At 44.1% G+C, this 20,749-nt stretch overlaps 1 protein-coding gene across 1 annotated transcript in view; it reads right to left on the bottom strand.

Annotated features, from left to right (window-relative positions):
• Positions 1-1,474: 1,474 nt before the first annotated feature.
• Positions 1,475-20,749, bottom strand: part of TTYH2 (tweety family member 2) — an 89,870-nt gene continuing 70,595 nt past the window's right edge. The window contains exons 6-14 of the mRNA XM_066586215.1: positions 19,400-19,472; positions 10,173-10,242; positions 10,036-10,091; positions 9,872-9,964; positions 8,366-8,458; positions 8,076-8,218; positions 7,149-7,334; positions 6,042-6,120; positions 1,475-2,332 (exon numbers count right to left, since the gene is read on the bottom strand). Coding sequence (XP_066442312.1) covers positions 2,258-2,332; positions 6,042-6,120; positions 7,149-7,334; positions 8,076-8,218; positions 8,366-8,458; positions 9,872-9,964; positions 10,036-10,091; positions 10,173-10,242; positions 19,400-19,472 — 868 coding nt within the window. The 3' untranslated portion in view covers positions 1,475-2,257. The remainder of the gene's footprint in view (positions 2,333-6,041; positions 6,121-7,148; positions 7,335-8,075; positions 8,219-8,365; positions 8,459-9,871; positions 9,965-10,035; positions 10,092-10,172; positions 10,243-19,399; positions 19,473-20,749) is intronic.

Here is a 20,749-nt window from a genome sequence, read left to right as displayed (position 1 = left end):
TTTTTTGCTGTAGTACTTGTATTGAGTTCCTTCAATAAGGCGGTCTTTTACGGACACAGCCATACCAAATATGTATTTTTTGTTATATTATTTAGATTCTTTTATTATAAATATGCAAAATATATATTTTTTGTTTACTTTTATTACTTTTTTAAAAATATTAATTAGTAAAACTTTATGGATCTTATTTTTTTTTAGCCCCCTAGAGGGAACAACTGCTTGCGATGCTTTGATCGCTCCTGCAGGGTGATGTAATGCCATAGCATTATATAATACTGCTATCGGGCAGGCAGTCTATCAAACCACCCCACGGGGATGGCTTGATAGGTATTCTGCCATGACTGCTCTGGGGCCTTTCAGAAGGCCCCCGGCTGCCATGACACCCGCACGGCTCCCTGTGATCTGATCGCGGGGGGCTGTAATGGACCCACAAACATCGTTCGGGGGACTTAAATGCCGCTGTCAGAATGGACAACGGCATTTAAAGGGTTGACCGTTCAGATGAGCCACGCAGCTTATCACAGCTGTTGCCGCTGGGTGTCGGCTGTAAGAAACAGCTGGCAGCAGTGATGTATAGAGAGAGATTACCGTGCGATCTCCCTTCATACATACCCGACGCTGCAGGCCGTCAAGAGGCGTATCTGCGATCGTTAAGGGGTTAAAAAGTCTTTATTCTTCCAAGACCATAGCAGCATTTTCTTGCCTTCTATGATTCTATATTGGATCCGTGGATTCTGGTTCCAGGTGACTCTGCATGTGTCGTTCCACTACAGAAGTCTTCTGGATTGTGCTGCTAGCACTGTATATTACTTTATCCATAAAATCAATAGAATTCCAGGGTAGCCCATCATTTGTGGTCAGCAGAGACACTCGTTTATTCTTCTTGCAAGGCAGGACTTAACCCCTCAGATCCCTTCCACCACACAGAACCCAGGTATTTGTATAATTTGGAATGGGCGTGAATGGGCAACAGAATAGCAACACTAGATGTTCTAAAAACACCAAATAGCAGATTTATCAAAACGGTCTAAGAGAGAAACTTTCTTTGTTGCCCATAGCAACCAATGACTGCACAGTGATGAAAGCTCAGCTCTGATTGGTTGCTAGGGGCAAGAAGGGCAGTTTCACTTTTAGACAGTTTTGATACAAGAGGCCTTAAATTTCTATTATATTAGTTGAACTGGCTTGAAAAATGTTAGTCCCTCACAGGGGGTGACAGAGCACAGGAGAAAGCTCTTCCAAAAGACAAAATCTAAAAGCTGTGCTGAGGCATGATGGGAGACATTTAATATAAGAAAGGTATATAGGAGAAAACCTATTCCAAAAATATCTGTACATTTAGTGTAGAAATGTATATGGCCCCACTAATGCCAATGTTAACTGTGAAATAGCGCAACTCTGGTCCACAGGCATGTCTTTAATTTTGATACCTGGCCCCTTCACCCCAATTTTTCAATGAACATACACATTATAGTCGGTCCTTAAGCTTTTTATTTCCAGGGGCTGGAAGAAAGACAATGTTGCACATAATAAAAAATAAAGCAGATGCCCCAAAAAATTGGGCAGCAATTTTTTTAAACAAGTAAAAACAATACAGGTTGTCACAATATATGAGTCTATACAGCTTCACCACGCTTGCTGCCGGCAGATACAGTAAAAACCCAGCAGGTGGTGATTATGTACATAGAAAACATACAGTTCAAACCCCGCTTCAGATCAGACAGGGTTTCCTGAGCCCCTGCAAGAAGAGTTTAGATTATTAAAAATAAAAAAAATAAAAAGTTCAGTGGCTGTTACCCCAGTTGGACACCAGGTGGCCCCACAGAGCCAAGTCATTAGACCTCACTTTAATCAAGTAGAACAGGCTAAAAATACAAACCTACAAGGAGGTGTATTCCTATTCTAGTATTCTCTGTATGTTGTACCTACTTTATGTAAATACTGCAATGTGACAATATTTAAGAAACAGGAAAGATTTAATACCCCCCTCCAACACCCCCAAAAATAATAAAAACTGTTCCACACCCCAATTTTCACGTTTAAAATTGTTATATGGCATTTCTTCCTCCAAGTCAGGTTTAGGACTGTAGCCCAGTTCCCCTTTTCTGATTGGATATTCTTCTTGCTTGATAGGCCTGTGTGCTACTATTCCCCCTTATCAGCCAAGCATTATTGCAGTCTCTTCTCCATTAGCTTTGGCAGGAAGGGAGGCATCCACAGGGTGCACCGTTAGCTGTACATTTACAGGTTGGGAAATCTAGGCTGGATACTCGTTGCCATAAATACCGGATGGCTCCACAGAGAGATAGGTGGCCCTCATACTTGGGGAATACTGGGAAAAAAATTATAAAAAAAAAAAATCAGATAAAATTCCAATATAAAATACAGGCACTCATCATACACAAGACATAGGGGGAGCACATACAGAGACCGACTGTAATGACTCAGATATCAGGGACACACCCACCCATTTTAGACTTGATAATCAATATAATTCTGGTTGAATACTGCTGCCACTAAGGGGAGCTCACTCCATATAGAGCTGACAGATTCCCAGGGAGCTATATAGATCTGTAAGCAGACAGCTCCCCCTAGTGGTGGATCTCAGCAAGCAGATCAGTGCCAGGCCACTTCCCATCTAAACAGTTGGGTGCCATGCCTCTGTGGTAAGTATGTAATTGCAAAAGGGTGTGCAAATTAAAATCCGGATAGGAAGGTCAGTGTCTGATTCATAATACTGTGGATATAAAGCAATGCTGAAACTATGACAGTATGCCGGGTGCAGACATGCAGGCCCCTTTAGTCACAGCATGGCACCCCTACATCCTGAACCAGCACTTAACCCAATGGCCATTTAAAAGCTTGGACTACCCTGCCTAGCTTAGTGACTTATTACACCAGCCTCAGGTATATTAGCGTGGCAGGGTGGCGATTGGTTCAGGGCTTTCGGAGTGATGATCACCCACTAGACCTGTGTACACTACATGCTGGGCAATCCTATTTTTAACCCTGGGAAAGCCACAGCACTTACACGTCCTATATATTTAATGAAGCGACTAATGTGCAGAAGGCAGGAAGCTTCTGCTGTACGGGGGTCAGCCTAATACCCAGGGACACAGAAACAGCTCAGCAATCATCTGCAGACCGCAGGGTGGATGGATCCAGCGATTGGTCACCTTTTAGCTGCAACCTTTCATAAAATGATTGGTTGCTGTATTTGCTGAATGCCCAGACTCCATGCATTCCTATGGTTACATTAGGCACATCTCCCACAAAGACTCCACTAGGGGGAGCTGTATATGTAGTTATACTGCTCCCATATAGCTATATCAATAAGTACCTAGTAAGCCTTCTCCAGCGACAGCTGCAAGCAGACAGAAAGTAATTCTATTGTTCTATGGAAGAAGGAGATTTAATATGTAGTCAATATGCCGGCACTGATTTACGTAGGGGCGCTCTGCTGCCCCTGTGATGGGGGACACTACTGATAGAAGCACTTTGCTGGTGGTCATCAGAGCTGGTCTTGTCTTAGGACGAGAAGCAATAGTAATGAATCACTTAAATACCAGCTTCCTAATATGATGCTATGTACTGCTTCTAGATATGCCACCAGTCCCGGGTACAGGGCTGATCTGTCTTTGCTCCAGGCATGGAAATGGCATAGCTGTCCAAGGATTAGGCTGTTCTGTCATATCTGAACCCCTGAACCCCTAATGTCACTGAATGCTATGTTCGAGCCCATTAAATCTTCTTCTATTCTCCTGGGGAAGCCCTACGATGACCTTGTGGGTGGATGGAGGGGGAGGGGGGGGGGGGGGGACAGGGTCACATTACAGTGAGAAAACTTACGTTTTACATTACAAAGCTCCAAAACAAGCATGCAAAAACAAAAGATGGATTAGCAGGCAGAATACAAGCAGCGGGCACCAAGCAAAGTCACTCAAAGGATCTTTTATCTACATTACATATCAGAGACTAAACAGTGACCGCCAAGTACATTATCTTTGGGGTCTTAGAGGGGCTTCCCCACTTACATTTTTCTAAAAACAAAAAATGTGATTAATAAGGCTGGCCGAGGCGTGGAATGTCAGTGCGACTGCCGACAAGCTGCTTGAGGGTGTGAATCATTTGAGACAGACTGGTTGCTAGGGTTACACTGCCCAACAGCAGGTTGTCAGGGGGCACATCCCTAACAACCAGCCTGCCTTCAATACCCAAGGCTAGGAATGAAGCAAGAGTCCACCTGGCAGGACTCACTCCCCACCGCCGCTACAGTAATCCCTTTTTAGGCCGGGTCCACACAGGGATGCTAACAGGCGGAATGTCCGCAGCGGGTGCCTCCAAACTCTCGTCATTTGGTGCGGGTTTTATTGCGAATTCCTGTGCAGAATTCACCCCCTCATTGAGAAGAGGGGCGACTCTGCACCGCAAGTCAATTTCTGCACGATTTTTGTCGGGATTATTTTCACAGCTTCTGGATGAGATTTTCAAAATTTCATCCACTTTGCTGCTACTGTAAATGCCGTGGAATTTCCGTGCGGAGGGTCTGCATGGAGATTCCGCCCCGTGTGAACCCCACCATGTACTGAAAGGAATCTGTCACCAGGGTTATGTTGGACTATCTCAAGGCTGCATAAAATAGCGACAAACACCGATCCCAACGCAGGGACACATTGGTTTTCTTGCAGTAGTTTTCATAAAATCGCTGTTTACCAGCTGCGGCACGATCTGAGCGCCGAGTCCTCTCAACCAAGTGTGTGCACTCTAGAATCCGCAGCATTCATGAGCTGCTTGCTTCCTCCACCACCGATTGACAGCTTTCTCCTTATAAGTAGTATGGGGAAAACACTGTCAATCAAGGCTGGGAAGAGCAGGCCACGCAAGGCCACGATTCACACAGCGCTCGGTTCATGCTAAAAAGAAAAAAAAAAACTAAAATGACACACTGCTATAATGAGGCAGCCGGCCTATACTTTATACCGCCCTCTGGTAGGGCAACAAACCTGCTGACAGATAAGCTTACAGTATCTATCCATTGCTCCATACCTCTTTTACTCAGACCAACATACTTAGGTTGAGGTAGTGGCATAAACCAAAGATTCTTCACCAAATGTACCTCAACCCATGGATTCCAATGGAGACATGGGCCAGACAGCTCATTTACCCACACAAGAATGATGTATCCAGGCCCTCACCAGATGATACCACGTTACCTATTGACATTGGCACCATGCGGCGGCTTCTAATGTTTGAATACTGAGCAGTGATGCAGGAGGCCCCAGTCAGGGGAATACATTTATAATGGTCTAAGGGGCTTCATCAATATATGTCTACAGTTCCACAGATCTGGACTGCTTGAGCGATATACAAGTGATTGAAGCGTAGATGGGAACCATCAATATGTTGTGTCACGTGATGCTGCTACATTACAGTACCCCATAGTACCCCCATTTCCAGGTTGGGGGTGTATTAATAGTAATGGCATCTCTATTCTAGCTACCATTGCTTTAGCACTGTCTGCTAAAGGGAACTGGGGGGTAAGTTACCTCATTGATCTTATACTTAGGATCTGAAGATACAACACAATTTGGGAGTTGGGGAGATAAGTGTAAAGCAAATAATGCAGCTTAAAGGGGTTACATGGGATCAGAAAAACCTGGCTGCTTCCACCCAGAAACTATCACTCTTGCCCCCAGTGTATGGTATTGCAGTATAGCTCTATTGAATAGAATTCGGCTGAGCTCCAACACCGGACAACCCATGGACAAGAGTTGCATTCTTTCTGAAAGCAAGCAGCCATATTTTTCGATCTCCTACAAGTAGCTGTTGATATGGAATGTGTATTGTAAATGCCCACACTGTCATATCAGGGCAGGTTCTAGGTGCCAATGGAGGTGCATGGCAACAATCCACTGGCCAGGATATCTAGATACAGGGCTAGTACAGTGAAGACTTGATACACTAGCCTGCATTATTTTGAATACCGTAGTATAAGTCTCAGTCAGCTACAAGAAGGATTTAGATTCAGTAGCCCAGCGTACCGTGGGTGGGGGCGATCCTCTCCCGATCAGTGGAACATTCTCGTAGCGAGGATTACCACCGAAAAGAGCTGCCTGGTTCCTTTAAGACGAAAGGGAAAACAAGTGGATTAAGGCATACAGAGTACAAAGTCACAGTCAATAAATTCATATAACTATTTGAATACACTATTACAGCGTTTCTCAACCCTCTAGTCGCCGTGAGGCGCCGTTGGGGAGGCAGTTTAGACAAAAGGGTTTATGCTGTGAAGGCCTTTCTCTGTCTGCACCATTCTTTGGCTTAGCAACATAACCAATTCCTTTTCTATAGATTTGAATTGTGGCCTACAGTAGACTACAACCACTGGTAAGGCCCAGGCATCATCATGTTCTATTGAGGCCCCAGTAGAAAAAGATAGAAAAGCTGTGCTCTGTTAGTAACAAGTTAATAGTTTGCTGTCTGACATTTAAAGCCTTCATCTATTAATTGGAGAAGAGAGTACAAAGATCATCTCTGACTCTGGAGAACTCTGCCCATTTGCACACTACACATGTCCTCATTCACTTTGATAGGAACTGTGTCTGGTCCCGAGAGTTTCTTTTGGCCGGAGTGGTTAGCATAAACCCCGCCCACCTAAGCTGTCATTTAAATATCTGTCTGGGATGATTTAGTGATCCTGCACTGAGCAAGGGGGGTTGGACCCGATGACCCTGGGAGGTCCCTTCCAACCCTACCATACTATGATCAAGTTATTTATGGAAATTACCCTAACTCCGAGCTCTTCCCCTGTAGTTTGTTTAGTAGGGTATAAACTACGGAGAGGTTCCCTTTAATACTGGGCTGGAATGATGTAGTAGGTTTACATGTAGTCCCACACAATAGTGATTCTCAAATTTCCTAAACCAAGTACCCACTACACCAACAAATTACACAAGATTACTCTATAAACTATGAACATGCACTGTGCAGCTAATTCAGAGAACAGTACGAGTCCAGTACATGGACCTCTTGGAGACATGAAATATACCTTCACCACAAAACTAGGCAACAGAAAAGTAAACTACCTTGGAAAACTCATCAAAAGTCAAAACCAGCTACAGTAATCTATATCTCTTGCAACCACTACTTACATGTATTCGGCAACTGGGGCGTTGGAGACTGCCTGACCTGGTGGCTGTAGACTGGCCTGGCTGCCCAGACTGCTGCTGTAGCTGCAGAAGCTCCTCAGCTGTCCCCGGTTGGGATTGTGCACTGCTATACGGCGAGCCTGAGGGTTAAAGGGATCTTCCTCATCGATGTCATTATAATCTCGGTCTCTGAAATACAAACGCCCAGACTTACTGTGAATATAAAACCCTTTAGCTGCCAGTGCCACAGCAAGTCCATGTGTGTCATTTGGAAAACACAATAGGAGAGAGCGCTCTTAAACATTGGTAGGAGAAACCTTATGCATTTTAATAGTCTTTATGATTGAGTCAGCACCACTGATTGGCACTGGTTGGCCATGGCTTCAATTCCCGACTAGGGTGTGAACATAGATCTCTTTGGTCTCTCCCTTTACAAGCCCAAAAACGGCTGAATTCAGGGAAATTCTGTGCTTAGAACAAGAGGGATGAGAAAGAGAGAAGATGGGAGGAAAGGGGGTCCTTTTTATCTTCCCCTTCACAGCCACTTGGACATGGATGACCTCCAATGACCACACATGGATGGCCCATCATTGTTATATACCGGAAAACAAATATAAAAAAGTCGGAGTGTGTACTTGCTTGTGATGACGATATTAGATTACACCTGGTGCAGGTACAGCTAAAACTAGTCATCTGTGCCATAGGTGGTATACAGTCTACTGTAAACCGTGCCTACATTCTGATAGAATACTACTCTCTCAGTATAGAAGTTTATAAGGAAATTGCTAGAAATGCACCCCCAAAGTTACCCAAAGGTAATCATTTGCTTTTAATACTTTTAAAGAGTGAATGCATACTAACTGCTTTTTCATGAAGTGCCCCCTTGAGTAGAATGGTGAAACAACAGGCGGTGGATATACAAAATCTCACCTTGCGACGAAATGCTTCCAGGCTTGTGGTATGGCACATACCATGGCAGTGAAGGCAAATGTTGCAAGGAGAGAGAAGAGGCCAAGATAAAGAAGTCCTTCAACTCCATCATAGCAGATGCCAATAAGAGCCTCCAAGTAATCCTGAGAATGAGACATAAAACATACTACAAGGTGAATCAGAGTCTGACAGATTATTGGTTATTCCGAATTATTAAAAGTCCTAGTGTTTCAGAAAAATGATCCAGTCTGAATGACAGCGTTCCTCATTTGTTACCCCTTCCCTCATACCTTATGAAGACCCCGGCAGTCCAGCAAAGCAGTAAGCTGGTGCAAGTTAGACTCTGATGTGTTCAGCAAAAGTTGGATGCCCTGGAGATCTTTCTGAAATAAGTACAGAATTGTTTTTTGTGAATCTTCTACTAAACAGATCATGTCAGGAAATTGTATCTTATGCAAATACAATTATGGTGGAACACAATACAGGATAATTACACAGAGCAGAACTAAGTAAATGCATCACATACAACCTGCTTTTGACTGGCGTCTAAAGCTCCGAGCTGTGTCAAGGCACAAAGGGGCTATTGTGCTATATGTGTATAATACACAGTAACTGACAGTAAAAGCATACCACCTTAAATGTCACTAATCACTACTACGGAGAGCTGCGTGCAGATTTACTCAATAACTCTGTTTTCAGTAAAATCCTAAACTCTCCTTAGTGATAGCTGCAGGAAGGCCAAATTTTATAATTACGTGGGTTCTCAGAGACTAAAGGCCCATTTACACGGAGCGATGATCACTCAAACGACAGTGACAGCTTTGAGCGATCATTTTGTAGAAACTATTAGGTAGCTACTTAGTGTGCAAATGAAGCAGTTAGCTGAATGCAGTTAATAGCCGGAGGGCTCTTATCTGCTTTCAGTTTCTTTGTTCTCCGGGAAACAATGCTATCAGCACTCCCCATGGAGAATTGCTGATAAGGCTGAAGGACGATTTTTAGTTTGGCCTAAATTTAACGATCAGCTAGCAGTGCCCAAAAAAATGCACGATGGTTGCGCGTTTAGACGCAACGACGATCGCCCAAACGATCGCTTTTTAGCGATTTTTGAGCGATGAGCGCTCCGTGTAAATACGCCTTAACATTATTGGCATATCTTTTTTATACTCTCACCAATCAGTACAATGAAGGCTCTGCTGTGAGTGCTGCCTCCCCGTTATAGGCACATTGACTCATCCAGCTGTGCCGGGCTCAGGAGTTTAGTAGATTCCATTAGGTTGTGAAAAGTGAAATTAACAGATAGCAGTTGGAATCTAGTAGTCTGGTTTATCTTGCCACAAACCTATAGGATCCAATTTTGCTTTTCCTCTTTTTGGCTCTGGAGCTCATCCCAGTCCAGTATTGTGCTGATCAGCATGGGGCCCTGGAGATCAGACCCCACCAATCAAACATGACATGATCAGCCTTCAATGTTATCCTACCAGAGAATCTCTTTAAATCACTGGATTTGTAATGACTGGTCATGCAACTTCTATGGTGCTCATGGAGTAAAGGTTCTACTTACTGACATTCTTACAAGCTGTCCCAAGGGGGAGCTAACAGATTTATATCCCTCTCATTGAGTTCCATGACAGCTGTATGAATCCATTCACTTCCCCTCGGGGTGCTGCAAACAGCTAGAATTATTTAGGTGGAGGAACTATTTACATTGGATTACGACTACTGTCTATTGCTCTACTCAAACATGTACAGCTAATAAGAGCATTATCTGTGCCCACAGCAAGTTTGGTTCTTACCTGGGCAGTAGGAAACATGGGCACTGCAAACTGAAGTAAACCTTGTATCTGGATTTGCATGGTGGTCAGCGACTTCTGGAAGATGTTTAGGGTCTAGAAAGAGATATTTGATTTAGTGTAAGGTTTAGGACCCATATAAGCTGCGGATGTATAGTGACTTGTACCTGCTGGAATGGATTCTTTAGACTCTGGCTGCAGTACAAATAATAATGGACGACTTCTGCAAATACAAACACAACACATGGTTACTGGGCATCACAAGTGGCATCCTGAATGCCGATAACCAGAGGCTGGCCATTACCTGTACTGATGTGATCTTGTGTCATGTTCATGATGAATTTGTCAGGTGCCACACAGAAATCACTGGTGCCCTACAGGACATAGGATTAGGGATTAATGCCAGGCTCACTTAAGAGTATCACCCTCCAAAATCTAGAGGTCTCAGTAATGATCAGACTGACTTGGTTTTTGGAAAAGCTGGATGACCGATAAGACTGCCCTTACAAATTCACACAGGATCTTGCCACCCAGCTTTACAAGAGTCCTGACTGGCACAACTGCCTCAGAATACAGATGACCTGTCACACTACTGTTAATAAAGCAGACTGAGGCTCCCCCAAGGGGCTTTCGAGAATTCTTTAGTCGGAACCCATGAAGGGTCCCACTCAAGTCAATGGGGTCCATCAGGGAACAAACAGATCCTGCGCTTAAATTGGTTATCACCCACCTTTCCCAGATAAAGACTACAAGCCATGTGAACGGACATCTGCTTTAACCCCTTGAGTGGCACGCCCGGAAATTTTCCGGGACGAGCTCCACTGCTCATAGCAACATAGCCCGGAAGATTTCCGGGCTATGTATCACTATGGGAGCTGCAGAGCACAATGCCACAAGCTGTGACATCGTGCTCTGCCTGCACAGACCCACAGAGAACAAAGCACTTTGCAAAGGACTTTAAAAAACCAGCAGAAGATATTGCCGATGTGCCGGTAACCTCCTGCACTGGTTTGTTTACAGGTTGCCATAGAGACCATCGGCTTGTCAGAAGCAAGCCGATGGTCTCTGTGGCAGGGAGAGCTGGGTACCTGCTCTTAGAGCAGAGATCAGAGAAAACCTCCGATCTCTGCTGTGTTAACGCTTTACATGCTGCAGTCTATGTGACTGCAGCATGTAAAGGGCTGTCACTGCAGCATGTAAAGGGCTGTCACCATCGGACCCCCGGAATGTGATCAGGGGTCCTGATGGTTCCCTGTGGAAGTCCCCTAAAGGGACAAAAAATTAAAATAAAAAAAAATAAATAAATAAAAAAAGGTAAAAAATTATAAAAAACACTTGTCTCCCTTTACTTTGTAAAAAATCAAAAATACAATCACACATGTGGTATCAATGCGTCGTAATGACCCAGAGAAGTTAATACATTATTTAACCCCTTAATGACATGGCCCCTTTTTTTCTTTTTTCCCCATTTCTTTTTTTCCTCCCCCGTTTAAAAAAATCACAACTTGTCCCGCAAAAAACAAGCCCTTATATGGCCATGTCAATGGAAAAATGAAAAAGTTATGGCTCTTGAGACGCAACTGCAAAACTAGTTGAAATTCAATGATTGGACCATTTAAAAAAACCTGCCCTGGTGGGCACGACAGGGTGGTAGGAAACCCGCCACTCAAGGGGTTAAGGCCCTTTTACACAGAGCGATTGTTCAAACGAGCAAAGATGAATGATAATTGTTCAGTGTAAATGCAGCCGATGAATGATAAAGCATTCGCTTCTTGTTCATCTTCTGCAGGCGTAACCATTGTCAGCGCGTTCACTAGTCGTGTGGTATAAATACCGCTCATTCGCCCCTCAGTCACATATACAGTGAATGTGAATGAAGGATTTCTCCTTTGAACGAGCCAACGAGTGAACGCCGATATTGTTTAGTGTAAACGGACTCTTCTGATACACTTGTGCTTCCCATGAAATATCAGTCAGTGGCATCTCTGCATTGTGGTGTTCCTCTATTATTCCTCCAGGAAATGCATGAATACACGGACAAGTGGGAGTAACTATTCTTCTAGTCAGTGGTGTGTGGTAATGGGAATGGCAACTCTTAATTGCCGAGAACAGAATGGCACAACATGCAGAGTTCTAAGAAGAGAGGCTCCAGAACCGTGGGCTTTACGAAACAGTCGCGCATTCACCATGTAAATGAAAAAGCATCTTTTCTCAAACTCCACTCTGATTTTCCTCTTGAAAAGGTCTAAATAAATTGATAACGAGGTATTCCCAATCTACTTGTCCATAGGGTGTAACATTATTTAATCAGGGCTAAGATCAGAGTGGGTATGGGTATACCAGATTAAAAAACAAAGTGAAAACCACATTTGTATATTTTCATGAGGAGTAACAGAGGAACGACAACACGGATTTCTAAGAAAAGATGCTTCTTTCATGAGAAATATACATATTTACTAATACAGACATGGCAGGACAGCTGATAGACCCTCTTTAATACCTTTCTTAGGCTTCTTTCCCACGAGCGTATATCAGCTGGTCATTTTCATGGTCGGCCGATATGCGCAGTGATCTGATGCATTGGATTCCAATGCATCAGATCACATGGTTGTATTCCTGTGACGTAAAAGCACCTGGCCGGCCAATATAGCGCCGGGCGTTTTTACATCGGGTCCAAGAGATGGTCCTGGAACTATCTTTTGAGCCGGAATACATCGGCCGCTGCATGGGCTCCTATGGAAGCCAATGACAGCGGCCGGAGAAAGGAGGGAGTTTAGCAGAGTGGCTGCTAAACTCCCTTCCCCTGCTCTTCTCCCCACTCACACTTTGCAATGAGAGGAGGCGGGATGGGGGCTAGGCACCGCCCCATCCCATTGCTGGCTGTAGACAAGGGACAGGATAGGGCGGGGCCTAGCTCTGCCCCTCCCTGCAGGCAGCAATGGGAGGAGGTGGGACCGCCCCCGTCCTGTCCCCTCCAACTGCAAAGAGCGAGCGGGGAGGAGAGCAGGGGTGAGCCTGCGAGGAGGAGGGAGGGGAAAGGGGCAACAGCATGGCAGCTTCTGTGTATATGTGGGGCACATGTGGTGTGAATGGCTGCACAAACGTTGGATGGTAGCGTATATCTGCTGACCGCGAAGTGGCCGCCAATAAACGCTCGTGGGAAAGATGCCTTAGGCTGCGTTCACAGTGTTCTTTTATCCATTCTTAACAGATCTATCTTTCTTTACAGAGGAAAGAAAATAAAATCAGATGCCTAAATGAAACTGTCAAAAAATGGATAGTTTCCGATTGTATGGGTTAGACAGCCGGTAGGATCATTTTTGTTTGAAGTGTAGCTCTATGTTACAACTGCATGTATGTCGCTGTGTTTAAGGATTCCAGCAAACAGGATACAAACTGAAAAGTTTCTATTTGTGTCCGTCCCCCATAGACTACAATAAAAAGCATACAAAATGAAAGAAGGTCCATTCTAGTCCATTTCCAGGTTTTTGAATAGAGGAATAAAAAAGACCTGCAGTTAAGCCTTTTTTTCCGTAAAAACACAACAGGAAATAGATGGAACGAAAAACAAACAAATAAAATAAGTCCCACTGAAATAAATGGGATTTTACTGGATCGGTTTGTTTTATTTTCTTAGTTTTTCTGCTCATATTAGAATGGAACAAAAAACTGAAAACAAACGGCTTTACTCCAGCTGCACCTCCGAAAAAGGCGATCCCATATCACCGTACACGCAGACAAGCCCAGTGAGGTGCGCTTCCCTCTAATAAGATAAGAATCAATGCCCCATTCATTTATATCCACCTCTAACAGGAGCAAACCTCCCCGTCTCATAGCCGCGGAGGAGAGAATACAATGTGCTGAAGGATAGGCCAGAGCTCAAGAAAACCAAGAAATTCACTTAGCAACGACTGAAGGAATCAGAAAAGGGCAAAAGCGGAGGTCAGACCACGAAATCCAAGCACAGAACCTGTATCATTGAGATATTAGACTCCCAGAGGGGAGCAGGGAGCGCCTCAGCGCTGGGTATCATGTTCCACATACGCAATGTGATAGATCAACGTTTGCAGTTCTGCAATTGGCCTGATAGTGAAGGTATCCATTATCAGGCCAACTGCAGATCTGCAAACTCTGATGAAACTCAGGATGAAAATCTAAACAAAACAAAGACAAAAACTTAAAGGGGTAGTCTAGTGAAAAACTAGTTAAACTGAAACGTGCCCAACGTTACGTAAAAACATTCCAAAGTCACAATTCACCCCATCCCCACAGCCTGTTCCAACAGTCCCCGGTCCCCTGACGACACGTCACATGGTTATAAAACTGCTGCAGCCAGTTATAGGCAGATTCAAAATTACATATGGCCAGTAACTGGCTGCAGCGGTCACATGACCCTGTGACGGGACATCATATAATATCAGACTTCTATGCTGAGAGCTTACAAGTTCCAGGGCTGCACAACTGATTCTACTGACACGTCTCCTTCCTGATCTCTTTCAGGTGCCGCGTTCTGGAGAACTTGTGGGGATTCAAATCACTAAAGTGTGCTCTCCTTGACAGCTTAGAGGACATTGGGGGGTACGGAGACGTGACCGTTTGGGTGTGGTCAGGACTGCATCAAAAACCGCTTGCCACAATTTGATGCGCTTTTGACCTTAGCTGCGTGACTCATTGCAACCCAATTGTTCCCTTAGTGCTTATACAGATGTGCGTATATCGGGCAGGTTTTCACGCCCGGCAAAATATGCTGTCCCTCCCACTCACCGGCTCTCTGCTTTTCTCCTCCCCTCCAAGCGATTTGCAATGGGAGTGGGTGGGGCAGGGGTGGAGCTAAGCTCCCACCCCTTCCCTTGTCCATAGTCAGCAATGGGAGTAAGCAAGACAGAGCAGATCTTAGCTCCGCCTTTGTCCCCTCCTATTGCAAACGCAGGAGGGGCGCAGAGAGCCAGTGAGGGGGAGGGAAGGGGGGACTGTTTAGATGGAAGCGTATATCAGCTAGCCATGAAAACACCAGCCGATATACGCTTGTGGGAATAAGCCCTTAGAATTTCTCAATAGTTCAGCCTCAGGCTTTAAAGCTTCAGCTTCCAGAGATCTTGCTGTACTCTCAGCTTGCAAGGAAGATATTTAAGAAGTTTTCACATTCTTCAGGGACATTAAAAGGGTTGTTTTAAAATTTCTTCAAAAGAGCCTCCTTTAGGGGCCGATGCACGAACTTGGCTATCCAGACACAGATATTCGGCAGGAAGAGATCCCCGCTCGTCCTCCTGACTGTATGCTTATGATCCGCTCTGTGGAATTTGTTCCTATTACTGTACATGTATTTTAGCTGATACAATTTTTTTTTCTTTACATTTGTAACATTTGGGATTAGGAACACCAGAGATTCTAATACAGTTACACCAGAACACTGCGGATACAACAAAGTCACATTAAGACCCTACAGGAAGACTAAAGATGATGGCAGGATGCCTTACTGACAAGGCATTGTGAAAAAAAACGGAGGCAGTTGTTCCTGAACTTTGACATACAGCACCACCTCTGTCCACAGGCTGTGTCTGGTACTGCAGTTCCTCTCCATTCACTGGAATACAGTGATGTCAGACATATCCCACGGACTAGTTGTAAAAGTGCACAATTTAGAATGCGTCCACATCTGCGCTGGAGCCTCTGGCACTGAATCCCAGACAAAGCTGTCTAGTGTTCCACATTTCTATTTCTATGGCAGAACGAGAACATGGATGGCCACAAGACGAATCTGAAGCCTAATATGTTCCTATATGACCAGCACTAAATTATTGACATATGACAGAGACCGCTTCATGGAAAGGCACCCAGCACACTAATTAGTTAATTGATAATCTAACTAACGTATTACAGGCTCAAGGTTTTATGTGCAATCAATATGTCTCAAGGCTCCTCACCCAGATGGTCCCCACCGTCTCCCCAAGGAATAGCATGACGCATGTCACGGCTCATTATAGCATTAAAGACTTGATGTGTAGCTCCGGGGTGACATGATCCACTTAGGGACATGGAGAGACGCTGCTCCAGATGGGGCTGTATGTAAATCTTTATCAATCTCCATTCACATATAAGGAAACTGTAAAGATTGATGAAATTGGTAGAACACCTTCCTGTTCTCTTTTTTACAATGCAAGTCCATTGCAACAGGATGCTACAGAGAAAGCAGCGTTTACACCCTTGACGGGGGCTCATTTTGGAGCTACTGGGGCAGATCCAGCATGAAACCCCAGACGAAATAGTGCGGTATGCTAGCATGTTGAGAAGGTACAGGCTCATAACATAAAAGAGTCTGTCTCAAAATGGCGGCTAGATACAAAATGGAGCATTATAATATATAAATAAGCTTGTGCGTAGTGAAACAGTAATTCAAGCAGAAATAACTTTAGAGCATGAGATACGGTGCAATGTCTAATGCTTTGTTTCTATTCTTCCGAGAACCAAGCCTGGTACAATCATTATCAGAAGAGACTCCCCCCACGCCCTGAGCTTTGGGAAAAGAGCGAATCGCGCTAATAAGATGCTGCGACCATCCAAACTCACAAGGGAGGACGAGATAATGTCCGGGAGGAATAAACATTTGAAGGACATTTCATATATATTCTCACACTATGCTGTAATGTTTTAATTTTTAACCCACTGAGATTAACGCCGTGACTAATGACGCATTCCTTTCCTGTATTGAGAAACGCTATGAAAAGTTAAAAGATTCAGAGTACGTACGCCTTAAGCAGAGTGAGCTGTATACTTGCCGGGGCTCTCTCTACGTATCTGAGGAGAACTGGAAACTGACTCTTTGTGTAGTTCTTGGCCTCCTTGGTGCACCAGATACGAATTGATTTGGAACCCAAGCCTGAAAGGTTAATGTGACCGTGCAGCGGTCCTTAACAAGGTCATCTGAGTAAATGCAGACTACCATGTGAGAAACCCAACAGATTCCATAATAGTCATTGGGGGTCTGTCGGACGCTGTATCTGGTGCTTCTGCTATTTTTACTGTTTGGCTTCTATGGCGGAGCTGAACAATACCACAAATGTGAACATGACCATAGGTGTCCAATACACCATTCATTTTGTAGTTCCTAACTTTATTAGATATAGCTACCCATCCAATAAGGTTCATCTGGACGTGGCAAATGGGCCCACATGCCTTGATCAAAATAGGTGTGAAGAACCTTGCCTTTTTACACAGTTAGAATAAACAGTTGTGCAACAGTTATGTAATATCAGGATATTTGTACAAGTGCTGAAGCGTGTGTTTCTGTCCCTGTATCACAGCACAGGAGCGGACATCACTTGCCTGACAGCTCGTCCCTTGTAAATGGGGAACACCACCTTCGGGTGGGTAAAGGGACCCCAAAAAACAGATAAGTCATAAGCAGACTGCTGGTCTTAGAAATCTCCCTGTAAAAACAATGTTTTTTTTGTTTTGTTTTTTTAAAGCTAAAACAAGGCATTTTAACGGGATGCAAAAGCATGGGGTGAAGACCTCCCCGAATTTCTTCTGTTGCCATATAGCATAAAGGTTCTGACATCTCAGAAGACAAGATCAAGGACTTCTAAGTGATTGGAATTAAATGGACACTCAGAATTCCCCAGAGGGTACAAAGTGAATCTCCCATAATAGCCTCTGACCTATTAACACTCTGGGAAGGTGCAGATGAATCTGGGGGGAGGAGGGGGTTTAGGTAAAGGGCTGATTCCAGAGAGCATAGTGAAGCAGCTGAGCCATTTAAAGCGCTACACAGATACTGCAATGGGAGCGGCTCACGGACGGGGCATGTGCCCTGAATTACATCAGAAGTCACCCCTTCTGAGCTTGTAAGCTTGTTACTAGGAAGGACCTACACAAAAGCTAGAAAATATATTGGATTCGTCATCAACTGGTCTTATAAATCTGTCTGTTCCACTAGGAGTTGAAACCTTTCAGCTGAGACATTATGTGCATGGATAATTCATTCACTGACAGCATCCAGAGATCTTGAAGATGTGACACATTTCCTTAAAAGCACTTCTTCAGACCCTCTTCTGAAAACAATACGTTTGACTGAGCTGCAATGCCAGAGACAGCCAGCCCCTGGACAAGTGTAGCAGCTCTGCTTTTCAAAGATCATACAATCCCATGTGAACATCCACCATATGCACACAGGGCATTGCCAGAAGAGTCAGAGCGCCGCAGGAGCCGAGCTTACTGCATACACAACTGCAATATAATACTGACAACGGCTATGTCCACTCATAGCCTTTCAATCCTCCCTTTAGATGCTGTAATCACTATTGATCATGGCATCTAAGTGTTTGACAGAAATGCTGACACCCTTGAAACAAAAACAGGAAGTACTGATGGGTGGTTATGCTAGCCGAGGCCCTAATAAGGCCCCTTGGACTAGCATCCAAGTACCCTCCTTAGTACCCTCTATTATGCATTGCTAAAGGCAGAGTTTAAAGGGGGTTGTCAAATTGTAACCTACTGATGGCTGATCCTTACTACAGACCATCAATACTTGACCGGTGGGTGCCCTCCGCTCAAGAGCCCTGCCAATTACCTGTTCAGCAGGCCAGTACGCTCATGCGCCGAGCTGACTTGTACAGGATGCAGACAGCATACTGGAGGCCAGGCTTGGTATTACAGACAAAGTTCCTATTCACTTCAATGCTTGTAATAACCAAGCCTGGCCACTGCAGTGGGAGCAGAGCTGTCTACACAAATTAGCTTAATACACAAGTGCAACAGCTTGGTGAATAGCTGCTCCGTCGGGGTACGGGCAGCAGTTCCCTGCAGATCTAATATTGATCATGTATCCTGTAGACAACCCCTTTAATAAGATAATGCTGCAGGTACAATACACTGCAATACAGAAGCATTGTAGTGTATTTGTTATACAAGTGATTATATGGTTAAGTCCCATAGTGGGTTTAATGAAAACAAAAAAGTTTAATGAAATGTTCAAAACATGTAAATCCCCCCCCCCCCCCATTAAGATTAAAATATCAAGCACCACACTTTCTTATTACGTAAAAGAAAAATACAGCAAAACGGCTCTGAGACGACCACCAAAACCTGCACTGCAAGGTGGTCTTCTAGGGGAATGGTCTCAGACAAGATGGCCAGTATGCATAATACAGTATATGGGGCAACTGAGAATCTGTCAGTCTGGATAGGAGGGTGGTCTTCTCAAAAAGGTGGTCTTTTGGAGAGGTTTAACTGAAAAATAGAAGCGTTCTGGGTCTCACAATACGGTGAAGCAACAATTTTTTTTTAAGGATTTTATTTTAGAAATGTAGTAAAACTTTACAGATTTGTTATCAGAATCCCACTGACCACCAGAAGAACATTAACAGGTTGTTCTTACAGCACTTTGAACACAGAAAAATAGCCAAAAAAGCAATTCCAACAAAAAAAACAAAAAAAAATAATTTTTTTTTTTTGCATTCCACCATACAAAACAAAGTAAATTAAATATTCCAAGAGTTCAGCTAGTCCAACGCCTAGAAAGAGTTAACTTACCACCGCAGACGAGGTATCCAGGGCCAGGGATGCCCAGCTTAATAATATAGTCATCAGCCCAAAGCTCAGCATCCTGGGGGGAAAAACAAAGCAAAAACATTGCATATATATTATAGCTATACTTTCATCTACTGTTTTCTTTTTTTGCCTGATCAGAGGCTCCAGCTGCTGATCTGCCCCCTCCCCTGTGCTTTACACTGAAGTTCTGCTTGTGTAGTTCTGTATAAGCCCTCCTCCAGGAAATCAGTGGGTGAAAAGCAGATCTCACCTGCTAGCAAGGACAAAATGATTACAATCATAATGGGGACTGATCCCAAGGGCGGAAGCATGGCTCAGTAAGACAGATTGGGGGAGGGGGTTAGAGGTAAACTAAAAGCCGTTAAAGGAAAAAACATGATAATTATATGACATCTGGAAATAAATGTAATAGGTTTTATCCTTCACTTGTGTGCGGTGATTAAAGTGGTTGTATGAGATTGGAGAAAACAGCGCCACGTTTGTCCATGGCTAGTACTGCAGCTTAAAGTCCATCAATGTAAGGGTTATACAGGATTGAAAAACTTGGTTGCCTTCTTCCAAGAACAGCCCCACACCGGTCCATGGGTCGTGTCTGGTATCCCCAATATTAAAGTGGCTGAACGAACTTCCCTACAACCCAACTAGTGGAAGGAGGGGGGTACAATACGACAAGACTGAGGCTGCTTCACTGAGAAAGCAGACACTTTCTTCAAAGTATTAAAACTCAACAGAGTTACCTATTGTATAAGGCCGCCTGTCTGAGGCCACGATGGAATATCGCTAGCGATATCCTGCCATGGGGGAGGAAGAGGGAGCACTAAAAGGTCTCAGTGATGCACCTAATTTAATGATAGGCTCACTGTGGAGAATCGCGGCAAATCACGGCATGCTGCGGTTTTAATCACGTGAGTGGAAAATCGCTACGATTCTCCGCTCGTGTGCAGTAGGCTGCGCTTTCCATAGTTATCCTATGGAAAGAGTGTCATGCGAGCTCCGCCTAAGATTTATTGCTGCAGATCTTGCTAGGACACCTCGCCCAAGGAAAGCCAGCCTAAACCAAATGTTAAACGTGAAGATTTTTTTTATTTTTAATTATCACCATTTATGTTTAAAAAAGAAAATAAAAAATAAAAAAACTAAAATCCTGCAGTTTTCATTCTGACCACTAGGCCTAACAATAGTCTGACACTTCCTATTCTGTAGAGAAAACTTTTCAGCAGTCCCTTCAGAAGAAGGATTACAATGAAAGGTAACCCGAATATATAGAGATGACCATTCATAACCAGTGCTGGCCACAGCTCACCTCCCCCCCTCCTTGCACAATGACCTCTG

This window comes from Eleutherodactylus coqui, chromosome 13, assembly GCF_035609145.1.
Source record: "Eleutherodactylus coqui strain aEleCoq1 chromosome 13, aEleCoq1.hap1, whole genome shotgun sequence".
In the NCBI taxonomy this organism is placed as follows: domain Eukaryota; kingdom Metazoa; phylum Chordata; class Amphibia; order Anura; family Eleutherodactylidae; genus Eleutherodactylus; species Eleutherodactylus coqui.
This window is presented reverse-complemented; position numbering and strand designations above follow the sequence as displayed.